Genomic DNA, 14,658 nt, shown 5'->3' on the forward strand with positions numbered 1-14,658 from the left:
TTTTATTGCAGAGAAATGGTTTGCCATATCGTCCCCATCATTGATGTTTCTCTAACAGGCCTGCAGATAAGCTTAATCCTGCTCTCCTTTCTTGAAAGGTCAGGATAACTTGACTTTTCAATACTGTGATACTAACTGTACTCCCAGTGAAGATAAATACAGGTTGTCTTGCTATAACGCAACAGCTGTGCTCTCTACAACGTCGCACTATAGAAAGTCACACTATGGAAAACAGCTATAGAAAACTGCACTATAGAAGATCGCTAATGGAAAATCACTGCACCCATTCAGTGGAAAGTTTGCGTTATACAAACAACATCCACAATTCGTCAATCGCGTTAATGCCAATTCGCGCTGATGAAATGTGCGTGATAGCAAAATGACCTGTAGCAGTAATTTGAATATTATGTGAATATTATTTGTATTTTTGTTTCTTTCAGCAATCTGGGAAGTATTCCATCTGGACCAGATGACTTACCAAGCAAACACCATTTTATCACAAGATATTCTGGAACTTTTGGAAAAAAAATAGCTTGCTTGTAAATTTTACGTCACGAGTGGCTGCAATTTAACTTATATCCTCCTCCATTTTTAAAATTGAGATTAAAAACAACACCAAGCAAGATTGGGCACCTGGAAGGTGGAGCTTCCTGCTTATTTGGGAGATGGCACACAAGAAATTAAGAATTAAATACCCAGCGATTAAAAAATGTAAACTTTGGAAAGTGGTAGACTCATTTATGTTACATGGTCTGTTGATTCCTATTCATTAATACATCTCAAACTGTCATGGGATAAGAGACATTAAGAGTGATGCACCAAAAAAAATCTAGAAATTACAATTGATCAAAACAGATCCAAAATGATACCCAGAATGTCAGGGCAAGGAAAAAAAATGTTTTAAAATGTTTCATGTTTTAAAAAAACAACTCTGAAAATTGCCAAAGATCTGCACTTTGCTTTTTTCTTATTGTATTTTTACCGCAGTGTATGAGTCATATTAAAAACTGGAAGATTTCCAAGATTGCACAGCCTTCAGATATGTGCTTAATGTGCACGAATGGTTTGAAACTTCAACGATCATGAAAAAAAAATTGGGGTGTGAATTTGGGAACATTGTACCCAAAATATGTAATGAAAAGAAATTCCAGCCCTTGATTTCAAGCGATACTCGAGAGAGTGGGGTTTTCATTGCAATACAAGTAAACCTGGGCTTTGGCAGTTAAGAGAGAATAATCTGGTGTTTCACTTACTTAGAGTGGAGTTTGAGTGGTATAGACATTCTTATGGTTTGATAATCTTGTAGAAACAAATGATGAGCTTAGAAAACTATGGAGGGGTTCATAAAGTTTAGCAGGACGTGAGGTGCTGTCAAATCACTAACCTTCATCTTCACTCATATTTTCCCCAAACGTTTAATTATAGATCTTAAAAAACCAAAAATAAATTTAACATTTATTGCGCATTGCATTTCATATGCCACCTCTTCAACCAACTTACTAAAATTCCAAAGCAACTTTTGACCTTAAAACAATTTACTACATATAAATATGGTCTATAAATTTGCACACACCAATCTCTCACAGCTTAAATCAAAACCAACACATCAAAATTAATGTTGAAACAGAATCTGATTGGAAATGTTGCAGTATCCTTTCACTGAGAAATTGTCACTAATTCCAACTGTTTTCTTCTGCCTGAAAATTTCATAAAAGAGATTCAACTTGCAACCTACAACAAATTGCTGACTGCGTAAATCTTCTCCAGTAATTCTCTACATAACACCTAGTGGAAAGTGTTCGAAGACACTCCATGTACATCACAAAAAATGTTTTTCTCCATCCATCATGTGTGTTACCTCCTTAAAAGGATTTGGATCAGGGTGGTCAAGTACATTTTTTTCCTTTCTGAAATCTACACTGTTACTAAGTAGTTTTCCCTTTCTATACTTACATTGATAGTTGAAAATTGCAAAATGTTTCCAAATACAGATAGAAAACTAACTGGTCTGTGGTTACTTGGGTTAGCTTGGCTATCTTTTTATAAAAGATTTAGAAACCAACAAATCAGATGTTTTCAATGTAAATATTTCTCCCCATTCATTCTTACACAACTGTCTCCAAGCAGAATATGAAAATTTTCTAATCAAAGCACAAGCAATGATTGACCCCAGAAGCTTTTGAAGTTCAATTCATGTGTTTCTCTTCATAAGATATAAAGATACAAATTAGGTTCTTTTGCATATGGTCTCAATTTCAACTTTGCACGTAGTTTGTATTAAAACCATTTCCAGAGAACACAAATTTAAATATTGCAATAAAAATAAAGTTGGCTTTTCACTGAAATAATGACAAACACATTACACATCTCACATATTTGTTTTGTTTTTAAAAATTGCAAATATTATGCAACCAGCTTGTGGATTTTGTTGCCTAATTTTTCCACAAATAATTTAGAAAACAGTGAGGGTGGTGATGCTTGAAAATAAGAATCTGTTTTAGACTAATACATAATGTGTTCGCAGTGTAAACAAAATACAGATAAGTTCTCAACTGGTAAATATAACATTTGGGTGTCGCTACAGAAGTTTATCTGCCAGGTTGGCCATACTTCAGAAATGGCAAGGTGATATGGAAAATTAGGATAGCACAAGAATCATGGTCTTCAAGAGAGTGAACCCCTCCAGATCGAAAAACATTTGTCTTTTTGCCATGTGAAATACCTGACCAGGTGTGGTAGATTCAGGTGTGGCATATTTGGGTGTGGCAGGCTCAGTTCCAACTGTCACGCAAGCTTACTTATTTCGCATAGTTTCTTGTGACATTCTTTTCTGTCACACTAATTGTGATTTAATCTGTGAAACTATTCTGTACTGCCAAACTATTAGTATAAAAATGCGTGAGAAAATTCAACACTTCTCTAAAAGCTTAGCAAAAAGATATTACACTGATTCTGACAGAGCTTTTCAGAAATTACACATTTGTGCAATCATACAAAATAGGTTTACTTTTAACGGCATTCACGGTGAATGTTTAACAGTCTTACACAGCTTCCAATTTAATTGTATCTCTGTTTGATATTGCAATATAATCCAAATGAAGGCAACAGAATAAGAATAGCTCATATTTCTCTGGACTCACGTGGGAGACAATAAAGGAAAGATTGAGAGATAAATTTGATTTGCAGACAACATTATTCATTTTCCTTCAAGAAACTTAATCACATTTTTATTCCCTTAATATGCATGACCTATGATTGCTCTATTGTACTTTTAAAAAAATATTCATGAGAAGTGGGTATCACTGGCTAGGTCAACAGGAGCACAAAAAGGAGCCAATGATAAACTATTGAACTTCTACTTAAAAGAAAGTTTCAATGGATGTGGATACTAGTTTGTGAAATTTTAAAAATGCAAAAATTCTAAATTTATTTTCACAATAACAGAAAAAAACTACTTAAAACAGCGTGTATTAAATTCCATAAAAGTCACCCTCATCCAAATCAAATAACACATCCCAGTTTACTTCTTGAATTACACCAACTGGTTCATCACGTAGCCATCCGCTATATCATTCCACTAACTACCTGTCTAATCAAGTATATTGGATATCCCGTATTTCTTGAATGCTCATCCTTCTGATTTCACTCCAGATCTCTACAACCCCCTCACAGAGAGTGTTGCTAAGTCTGTATATTATCTCCACTCATCCAATCTTTCCACTTTTTAATCCCTCCCATGGTATCCTCAAAGGGTTTGTTACAGAGAGACATCCAATGCCTGGTGAGACTACTGGGAATCATGTCAGTATCATTTGTCTGCAATTGAACTCCAACAGCAACTTCTCATAAACCTGAACAGGTCCTAAAAAAGAATATTTTCTTCATCTAATGTGTGCGCTCGGAATCTCCAAACCTTGCTCAGCCACATTTTCAAGCTATTTCATTCATTCATCCTTTATAATGAATGTGGGTGACTACTTCTTAAAGAAGCTGTAGTTTCTATAATACATCCATTCAAACACCACAAAGGCTTGCAAATAAGAAAAAGGTCCCAATTAAATACTAGTCACATTTTGAAAACAGTTATGTCAAACACTTCTATTTAACCATGCTTTTTCCTGCTGTTCAGTGAATATTGAAACCCTCGTACCATCACACAAAGGTTCTATATTCTGATGAACATAATGAGAAAAAATTCCAATGGCATATTAATTGTTAATCTCTCTCTCATTGGTAGGATTTCTTGACATTTAAAAAATAGCTGACATATTTAGCTCCATTTTCAACAGTCAGAAATCATTGTTAACTACATGAACCACACAGATACAAGACAATACAGATAGGACATTTTTTTCAACATTACATTTATTTGCAAATTTTCTTCTGAAGAGAATCATTCCCATTTACACAATTTGAGTGCTAAAGTTTTATACTCAAAGGATATCCAGGGATATTGTTCAAAAGGGTTGACAAGGATAAAATCTTCTGTCTAAGAAATATAAATCTGAAAGTAACTTGAAATCAAAAAGATCTTGCTCATCTCATGCCACTCCACAAAGGATTTTAAAAGGCGGCTATGGAGATAGTTGGTGCATAACAAACAGGAGCACAATAATTGAACTCTTCCGGACGAACCTGCTGGCACTCTAGCATATACACTGGTTTCTTTTCCAAAATTAAAAAATGGTGAAACCTTAGCTTAGAGGGAATGATCAAGTTTTAATAACAAAAGTGTATTACTCATTAGATTTCAATCTTACCTAGCCCTGCCTGATCATTATTTCATTACATTCAATTATATTCAGGCATCCATACAAATTGTGAACAGAAAAGATGCAAAGGCTGTAATCTCCAAAACAACTGTGTTTTCTGAGACATACCTTAGCACAAGTTTTGTGTTGCAACTTGTCTGAAGAATTTCGAATGCAGCAGAATCATAAAACATATTCATACTGAAAGAATCCTGAACTACAGGCATTGTCTCTTTCTAGTAGCCACTGAACATCTGACAAATTTGAAAGAGCCATTAATTTGATACACTTATATAAAATCCTTAACTATTTCAGAGTATCCAAAAGTGCTTCAGAGGCAATAAAGTACTTCTACAACACAGGGAATCAATTTGCACACAGAAGTATGTCACAAATAACAATCACCAAATGATCTGTCTTTTTCAACTGTCATGAGATTTCTGACATCCAACTCGAAGAATGATTTTGGCCTTTATTTAATCCCTCATCCACAAAGACAATACCAGACATAGTGCAGCACTGCCTCATATGTGTCACCCTAGATTATACAGGAAGTGTCTTTGAAGTGGCTTTAACTAATCAACTTGTAATTAAGAGGAAATGTGTTCCAAAAAGGCCACCACTGAGTATCGCTTCAGAATAAATGGAACAGAAGGAGGCCATTCAACTTTTCTAAACCTTTTCTGCTAGTCAACCAGAACAGAAAAGCTCTGTACCTCAACTTCATTTACCTCCTTCCCTTCACATTTCTTGATGATAAGTTATCAATGGGACACCTAGAATTTCTAATCATTGCTGCATCCACTGTCTTCTGGGGAGAGAGTTTCAGATGTTTCCTAAAGTCAGACAGCAAGGAAACAGGCCGTTCGGCACAACTTGCCCATGCCTCCCACATTTCCTAACCTGAACTAATTTCATTTGGCTGTGCTTGGTGCACAGAATCCCTATAATGTGAAAACAGGTCCACACTGAACCTCTAAAGATTATCTCACCCACCATTTCCCTACCCTATTACTTCCCAAAATGAATCTGAAGACAATCTGTAATGGTGTCAAGTTCCTAGGAGTGATGATCACCAATCTGTCCTGGGCCACCCACACCAAAGCAACTGTCAAAAAAGTATAACAATGCCTGTACTCCTGCAAGAAGCTAAGGAAATCCAGCAAGTCCGGAAAGACACTCTTACCTATTTGGATGCATCACAGCATGGTATGGCAACTGCCCTTCCCAAGACTGTAAGAAACTACAGAATCATGAATACAGCCCAGTCAATCATACAAACTAGCTTTCCATCCAATGATTCCATCTATACATTTTTTTGCCTCAGGAAAGCAACCAATATAATCAAAGATTCCCCCCACACATCATCCTCTTCAGTTGGGCAGAAGATTGAATACACATATGAACAGATTCAAGAACAGCTTCTTCTCTGCTGTTCAGACTTTTCAATGGACCTCTCAAAGGTTAATGTTGATATCCTTCTCTGCACTTCCTCTGTGATTGTAACACTATATTCTGTTTGACAATTTGTTTCAGTCACACTACACGTGTATGTGAATGGGAGAGATGTTTCTGCTCAGTGTAAAAGCATGGACTGTTTAAAGTTCTTAGCTGGATTTAAAGGTGCCGCATGCCTGTCTAAACCAGAGACAGCCTTAATAGCTGCAAGAAATTTTCTAATACACAGCAATTTGTTCCACATTCTTCGGCCAGATGTCACCGGGATAATGTTACCCCGAAACCAAATAATGTTAATACAATATTTGTGTTACTCATTTTTCATCCAACATCCAATACTTTAGAAATATTAAATTTCACTGAAAGGAGAGGATCTTAGCTCATTTTCTGTCATCCATTTATATGTAACTTAGTTTGGTTATGTATTGGCAGCAAATACAACAAAATATACTTAAGCTGCAGAAATACTTTTACTCAAAAATTAAGTGTCAAAAGAAAATGGGGAGCAGTTTAAAAATCATAATTAATGTGCCCTCTTGCAACTTCAGAATGGAGGCATTTATGCTATTATTTTGTGAAAATATCACAAAGTACAACTAGATGCAGCTTCAGCTGTCCAGTGTTTGTGTGGTTATGGACAGATGTTTTCCTTTTAATTCCCAAAGCCATCTTTTCCTGTTTTCAGTTCTCATACTATTCTGCCTCCAAACATTTCTTGCAAGTGTGAATAATAAATCACCTTATGTGCAAAACTGTAAAGGTAAGACTTTCAGATAAATGCACGATCGGTCTTGAATTTGGAATTGGAAGTCACAACTAACCCTGATGTAAAGAGGACCCTAGAAAAGAAAAACATGAATGTGTTTAATATAAACAATTTTCCTGGTACAATTAGAGGAAATTGGAATTTTAAGTAATAAAACTCAATAAAATTGTAGATTGTTGTACATATTGTATAATGCAATTTGCATGTTCTTTCACAGTGCAAAGAATGCTTTCCAGTTAAAGCCTTAATGAACAATTACTACATTTACAGCCCTCCAAAGATGTTGATGAAATGGACAGAAAACACATTCTCTGCATATTCCACAAGCATGATATAAATTTATCTAGATATAATGACCAAAGTTAACATGTGTCATGGAGATCACATGGAGTGACCTCAGCCGCAGAATTACTCAAACATGAAAGCCATAAGTACTAAGCCTTAAAAAAAAAACCAAACTAGCTCTAAGATGCAATACTAATCATTAGTATTCAGGTCAGAAAAGAACTTCAATATACTATCCAATTCTGAAGCATCCTACTACAACTGAGCGTCTTTGTGAACAAGTTCTCCGTTCAAAAGAACTTTCAGCTCAGATAAATAAAAGGTTGATTAGAACTCCAACTGGTCTAACATAAGTATGTCCTTGGCAGCGGAATGAAAACTGCAACAACTGAACAAAAAATGCTTCATTGAGAAAATATTAAAGGCTAATTGTACTGGGCATCTTTCAATGACTCACTAGACAGAAACTAGTAAGTTGACAATGTAAGTAGCATTGTAGTGATTTCAATGCAATCTTTGACGAAAGTTGCCAGTCCCCACCTCAATTAAACAAAGAGTTAGTAGAAGGGGGCATTGCACTGAAAGAGCAACATGCTAAATCTAAAGCAGAAACTGATACAACACTATCGTAAATGTGCTAGTCTGCTAGTAGCTTTGTAAAAATAATAGTTTGCAAGCTGGTTCCCAATAAACACCAAGGTGAAGTGAAACTCATTTACACGGCAGATGCTCAAACTGCCACAGAATGTCATTACAAGTTAAAGCACATTTAATGGAGTTGAGCATTAAATGCTTCCAGTCGACTTCTGGTACAGAAAATTACTATCACACAATTGAGACATCATGGATCCAACTCCTTCAGATTTTAATTATTGTTGGAGACTTTTCCAAATTTAAATAATCTCAATTCCTTCTCTACTCCTGCCTACCTCTCATCTCTTTCCCACCCAATTTGACAAATTTATCATTCTAATTCAGAACGAATTTTGTATTTCTTGAACTTTTAATCAGTAAGGAGATACATTGCTGATTACCCTGCGAAGAATGACACACTGTTTGTTTCCTTCTCCCACAGCCTGGAAATTTCAAAAATAGCATGGAAATTCATTATACATTGTCAAGCCTAACTAACTAGGAAGGGAAGAAATGGCTTGTCAACTGACCAGGGACTTATCAGGGTTCAACTAATCATTGCTGATAGTGAGCAAATTGCATTAATACCAATACATTTAGAGTAAGTGATAAAATTTGTACATCTTGTATTCAAAAATCAAAAGTGGAGGAACAGAAAGACCTAAGGATGCTAGTCTTGCTTTTCTGAAATAAAATGCACCCATTTGCTCCTTTCAACAAAATTTTCAAGGCATTAATCAGGCAAAAGGTAGACAAAATTGTGCATCAGATACCTTATCGTGTGACATAATAATTTGAAGAGCAACATGTAGACCAAGCTAAGGGGTTGACCATGACGAGCGAGATTAAACATTTTGCTGGAAATGGCAAAGATGGACAAAAGTGGTTAAAGTATACATTAATATTTTGTATCATGGCAAATAAAAAAGAATAAAGGCTGGTCAGTGGAGATTTAGAAAGTAACCTGGAGTTTCCACCAACTCCTTTATACATCCCCCACACACATCCAAACCAAGCACTGACACACAGAAGGAACTATAGTTGGAAGTGAGGCAGGTAGAAAATGCTATAAATGCTAATAGGCTTTTGGGATTTAATCCTAGGAATATTGATTATGAAGAGGAGGTGACATTGAACTAGTGCAAAACATTTGGTTAGATCACTGGAAGTACTCCAGCTCCAAACAGCCCATGCATTTGGATAATAGAACCATGATAAAAGCACAGAAAAGCTTCGTCAGAATCATACTAGGGATGAAAATCCATAACTAAGAACAATAAATTGTTGCTGGTCATTGGAATATAGAAGTTTAATTGGGGGGGTGGGGGAGAGTAGAGTTATTGGAAGATTATTAAAACACTTCAAAGATATGTTCCATTTTGAAAAGAAAAGCAGATTGCTATCACTGGCAGAAAGGGAGGCCTGCAAATGCTGGAGAGTCAGAATCGAAAAGTATGGTGCTGGAAAAGGACAGCAGGTCAGGCAACATCTGAGGAGCAGCAGAATCAACGTTCTGGGCATCAGCCCTTCATCAGGAATGTCACTTTCTATTACTGCGAAGGGCTTTAATTTCAAGGGTACAAAACAAAATTATTCATACAATAGGATAATGAGAGCACAATTGATTTACCACAAATGAGTATATGGATACAAGCTATAATTTAATACTTATTTGGTAAGTATTTGAAAGGTAGTGCCATAATCAGGGAAAGAGCACTAAATGCCACATTTGAAGAGCTAACACAAATGAATAGGCCACTCTTCACAAAGATGAACGAGGACCTAATGTCTATGACTGACAGGTGTAGAGTTGGCTATATCCGTAAATATCCAATGTGTCATGAATTAACTTTCCCTCGGACTTTACTTTCAAAGACAGATCACAATCAGTAGCTCCCCACATTGCAACAAATGCAAAACTATTCTATGTAACTAATAACAGAGGGAAAAAAAAACAGATTTTAAAAGGGGCTGTATTCTGAATTCAGAGAGTCAGAGACGTATAGCATGGAAACAGACCCTTCAATCCAACTCGTCCATGCTGACTAGATATCCTAATCTAATCTAGTCCCATTTGTCTCTAAACCCTTCCTATTCATATACCCATCCAGATGTATTTTCAATGCTGTAATTGTACCAGCCTCCACCAATTCCTCAGGCAGCTCATTCTATATAAGCACCACCCTCTGCATGAAAACGTTGTCCCTCAGGTCCCTTTTAAATTTTTCTCCCTCACCCTGAACCTATGCCCCCTAGTTCTGGGCTCCCCAGTCCAGAGAAAAGACTTATCTATTTACCTTATTCATGCCCCACATGATTTTATAAACCTCTGTCAGGTCAACCTTCAGCTTCTGACGCTCCAGGGGTAACAGCCCCAGCCTATTCAGCCTCCCTCATAGCTCAAATCCTCCAACACTGGCAACATCCTTATAAATCTTTTCTGAACCCTTTCAAGTTTCACAACATCCTTCTGTTAGGAAGGAGACCAGAATTGCATGCAATATTCTAAAAGTGGCCTAACCGATGTCCTGTTCAGCTGCAACATGATCTCCCAACTCTTATACACAATGCTCTGACCAATAAAGGAAAGCATACCAAATGCCTTTTTCACTATCCTACATACCTGCGACTCCACTTTCAAGGAATTATGAACCTGCATTCCAAAGTCTCTTTGTTCATCAACCCCCATTAGGACCTTACCATTAAGTGCATATGTCCTGGCTCTGATTTGCCTTTCCAAAATGTAGCACCTCGCATTTATCTAAATTAAACTCCATCTGCCACTCCTCAGCCCATTGGCTCATTAATTCAAGATCCCATTATACTCTGAGGTAACCTTCTTCGTTGTGCACCACAGATCCAATTTTGGAGTCATCTGCAAACTTTCTAACTGCTGTGTACCTTCTATGTTCACATCCAAATCATTTAAATAAATGATGAAAAGCAGTGGATCCAGCACTGATCCTTGTGGCATACCACTGGTCACAGGCCTCCAGTCTGAAAGGCAACCCTCTGTCTTCTACCTTGTAGCCATTTGGATTCAAAACCGGTTCATTCTTCCTGCATTCCGTGAGATCTAATCTTGCTAATCAGTCTAATTTCAAAATGGTTCCGTATTAGATTCCTAAAACTAAGCATGTAGAGGACAAACAGAGGACTTATTTGCAGAAACAGACAATGCCACTTTGTAGCCCAGCACTAGAAAGTACAAGACAGAGGCACAAGAACACCTTGTCCTCTGTTAAAAATCACACACCACCAGGTTATAGTCCAACAGGTTTAATTGGAAGCACACTAGCTTTCAGAGCACCGCTCCTTCATCAGGTGATAGTGGCCCAAAACATGACCTTGTCCTCCGATTTCTCTTGCATCCAATGAAGCACCTCATTTTACAAGGACTCCAAATGTCCTTCTATAAAAAGCAAGTCATCACATAGATCCATACCTGTATTTCCACCCTGCAACTGTTTAACAGACCAACATGTTATAGGTGGATGAATTTCATTCTCTACTAAATTTATTTTACTGTCCTGAGGCAATAAATCTTTCAATAGATGACGGACATTACAGTTGAGCTAAAACATCAGGTTACAACATCCAGTGCAAAAAGAGATTATGTTTGACGCACAAGTTTCTTCCATTCACTCACTGATGTTTGAAACATCCAAGATAACTAGAAAATATTTTATTCTGTGTGTACAATCTGCAAATTGCTACTGGCAACATGATTATACAGATTGATCAGTGAGGTACTCAGTGAGATTTAAACCAGACAGGATTTAACTGAAACATTGTGCAAAATGTTGTGCGGCTCCACTGAGGCAGAGAACTATTCTGCAATTACAGAAATGTTAATTTCACAGGTTTAAACAAAATATCAAATAACTGAATTAGTTGTCTGTATTCAGACTGAAGCAACATATGATAATCACCTCATACTTTATCTGCTGTGCATTGACAAATTCTACATTAATTTCTAATATGTATTCTACAGTTAGTTTCCATCTCCTTCAATTGTCCAATCTAAAACTGAAATAGGTTTGATTGGTAATTTGATATCAACAATATCACTTTTACATCACCCCTTCTCTTTAGGATAGATGAAGACACCCACATTGGAGAGATTATTTCAAATATTCATATAACATTACAAGTTTACAATGTTTTAAATAAAATGTAGGTGTGCAATTTGTCATGTTGGATAATTTCCCTACATATATAACTTCACAAGTTTTGCCTGAAGCTTAACAAATTATTTGCGCTCCATCTTCAAAGTAACCAAACGTCTCTTGCAACCACACAAGTTGAAATTTAATTTGCCTCAAGTTCAGAGCATGACAGTAATAGATATTGCAATAAATTAGATCTAACTAGAAATAATTATCTAAAGTTTTGAAAGTCTAGGTTCCTTTTAAATCTCGTAGGATTTACACATTTAATAATCCTCACACATATATGGAATTATCGTAGGTGTGTAATTTGACAAAAAGTGCAATCATGTTTTTCTAACGGTTAGAATAACGGATTGTTGGATTAGTTACAATGTTCAGAAAAACATGGGTCCTCTCTGACCACAAACTCTCACTGGTCCACCTTTCCCAGACCACCAATGTTGGTTTTCCCCTTGATCTTCATGAGGACCTCATTGTATGGAACATCAAAATCTTATAAAAACAACTTTTAAAAATAAGATAGTTGCCTTTGAGTTTTCACGATGCACCATCTCATCACTCAATTTAATAAACATTCATCAAAAAAAATAACATTCACAATCTTAGCGATCACATTGTGGACTGTCAAAGAACCCAAGGTACCCTTTAATCTCAGGTTTATTGAAAATATATAGCCTGATCAGGGGTTTACCACTTGGTAGGAGCCATAAAGGCTTAAGACTCCATTCAACAAGATACCTTGAAGCAAAATCAGAAATTCTTAGTACAAGTAGGACATAGTGCTTCAGACTGATCATAAATTGATTACGGAGAGTGATACAAAACGTGCAGGTGCAATGCTTAACCGCTACATGGCAACATTATAACGGTTTATCCTTTGTCATCCCGTTAGCTTCAATTGCGTTACGTCCAATGATTTGCCTTTTAACTTTAGGAATTATAATTCTCCTGCCCAGTGTCAGAATAACCGAGACTGCTAATTTGTCAGCTTCCAGGCTGCTGCTCACTCTCACATTGCACCAAGCTCCGCAGTGGAAAAGCGCAAACTCACTTTTTCTTGTACTCATCCCGCTCCCTCTTCACTTTGGCTAGCACGTTGTACAGGGCCCGCAGCTCGGGGGTGATGGTGTCGATCTGAACGCCGACGCCGTCCGGGTGGGTCCAAGACACCCCGGGTCCCTGCACCGTCTCCAGGCCGCCTCCCACCTTTCTGATGTGAGTGAAGCTCCAAATGGTTCCGGGGAGGCGGCTCGGGTAATGGTGATAAGGCAGCGACCCCGAGTCGCGGGTGTAAGCCGAGACGGTACCGGATGTATAAGTGGAACTGGAGGCGGCACCGGGTGTGTAACCGGAGCCGGTACCGGGAGAGAAACCGGCACCGGGTGTGTAGCCGGAGCCGGTACCGGGAGAAAAACCGGCACCGGGTGTGTAGCCGGAGCCGGTACCGGGTGAGAAACCGGCACCGGGTGTGTAGCCGGAGCCGGTACCGGGAGAGAAACCGGCACCGGGTGTGTAGCCGGAGCCGGTACCGGGAGAAAAACCGGCACCGGGTGTGTAGCCGGAGCCAGTACCGGGAGAGAAACCGGCACCGGGTGTGTAGCCGGAGCCGGTACCGGGAGAGAAGCCTGCAGCGGGTGTGTATGTGGAACCGGGCGTATAATTGTAACCGCCGACCGAGTAACTGTAGCAATCCAGCAGCGTCTGGGTGGCTACAGCCCGGGTGCGGCCCAGCCGGTTCCTCCGCAGCCCCTGGGCCGCCTGCAGCTGCTTCTCCAGTAGCTTGTTGCGCCGCTCCAGCTCATGGACCTTGGCCAGGAAGCAGCGGAAGCGGAGGTTGAGGGTCTTGAGGTGGTTGATGTTGGAGCCCAAGTCATTCCGCAGCGCCAGGGTGACGGGGTTGGGATCAGACAGGCCGCAGGTCAGCAGCGGAGGCATTGCCGCCGGGTTCATGGTAAGGGCTAAGCGCCGGGAATCAGTGAAGTGGCCGCGGGCAAGAGCCCATGGCCTGGGAAAACAGACGAGCAGGAGCGGACCGGGGCCGGACGCCGCCTGGGCCTCAGTTCGTTGGTGGGGCGCCGGTCCCAATCCTCACGTCCGACCCTTTCAAAGACTTCGGAGCAAAATAGCGTCGCAGCCGGCTTCAGGGTGACTAAAGCCGCAGCGTCAGAGCTGGAGGCAGGGCTGAGCCGCTGGGCGGGGAAACATTCGGCTCTACCCCCTCACGGCTCGTGCCCACTGGACGGGATCGCGCGAGCCGTTCCCGCCCTTTCCTGACTGTGCTCGCGCTGGAACGGTTGGAGGATGTGTTGAAGGGCGAGTTAACAGCTTCGCCGTCTATCTTAGAAGTGAACCGTTGATTGATGTGATCATCAGCAGACTGCACCGCGACTGTAAGGCTGAATGTCCACCAATTCAGAACCAGTTGATGAGGGAGTCTAAAGAGAGACAGAAATACTGAGGTATTGGTACAGGATCAGGTAGGAGGATAGAGTCCTCTCTCAGTTGGTTCGTGACAAGGAGAGAGAATCGAAGCATCTCATTCTTCCCCTACTCTTTCAAATGTCAAGTTCAGGTAGCAATCATAAAGCAGAAC

At 39.1% G+C, this 14,658-nt stretch overlaps 1 protein-coding gene and 1 long non-coding RNA gene across 5 annotated transcripts in view; one reads left to right on the plus strand and one right to left on the minus strand.

Annotated features, from left to right (window-relative positions):
• The window catches only part of LOC132833829 (uncharacterized), a 32,758-nt gene extending 32,042 nt beyond the window's left edge, over positions 1-716 (plus strand). The window contains exon 3 of the long non-coding RNA XR_009647113.1: positions 441-716. This is a non-coding gene — a long non-coding RNA (uncharacterized LOC132833829). The remainder of the gene's footprint in view (positions 1-440) is intronic.
• Positions 1-14,204, minus strand: part of iffo2b (intermediate filament family orphan 2b) — a 40,378-nt gene extending 26,174 nt beyond the window's left edge. For all 4 annotated transcript variants that reach the window (XM_060852460.1, XM_060852458.1, XM_060852459.1 and 1 more), the window contains exon 1: positions 13,117-14,204. In XM_060852460.1, coding sequence (XP_060708443.1) covers positions 13,117-14,015 — 899 coding nt within the window. In that variant the 5' untranslated portion in view covers positions 14,016-14,204. The remainder of the gene's footprint in view (positions 1-13,116) is intronic.
• Between the last annotated feature and the right edge of the window lie 454 nt (positions 14,205-14,658).

The sequence above is a fragment of the Hemiscyllium ocellatum genome, chromosome 37, assembly GCF_020745735.1.
Source record: "Hemiscyllium ocellatum isolate sHemOce1 chromosome 37, sHemOce1.pat.X.cur, whole genome shotgun sequence".
In the NCBI taxonomy this organism is placed as follows: domain Eukaryota; kingdom Metazoa; phylum Chordata; class Chondrichthyes; order Orectolobiformes; family Hemiscylliidae; genus Hemiscyllium; species Hemiscyllium ocellatum.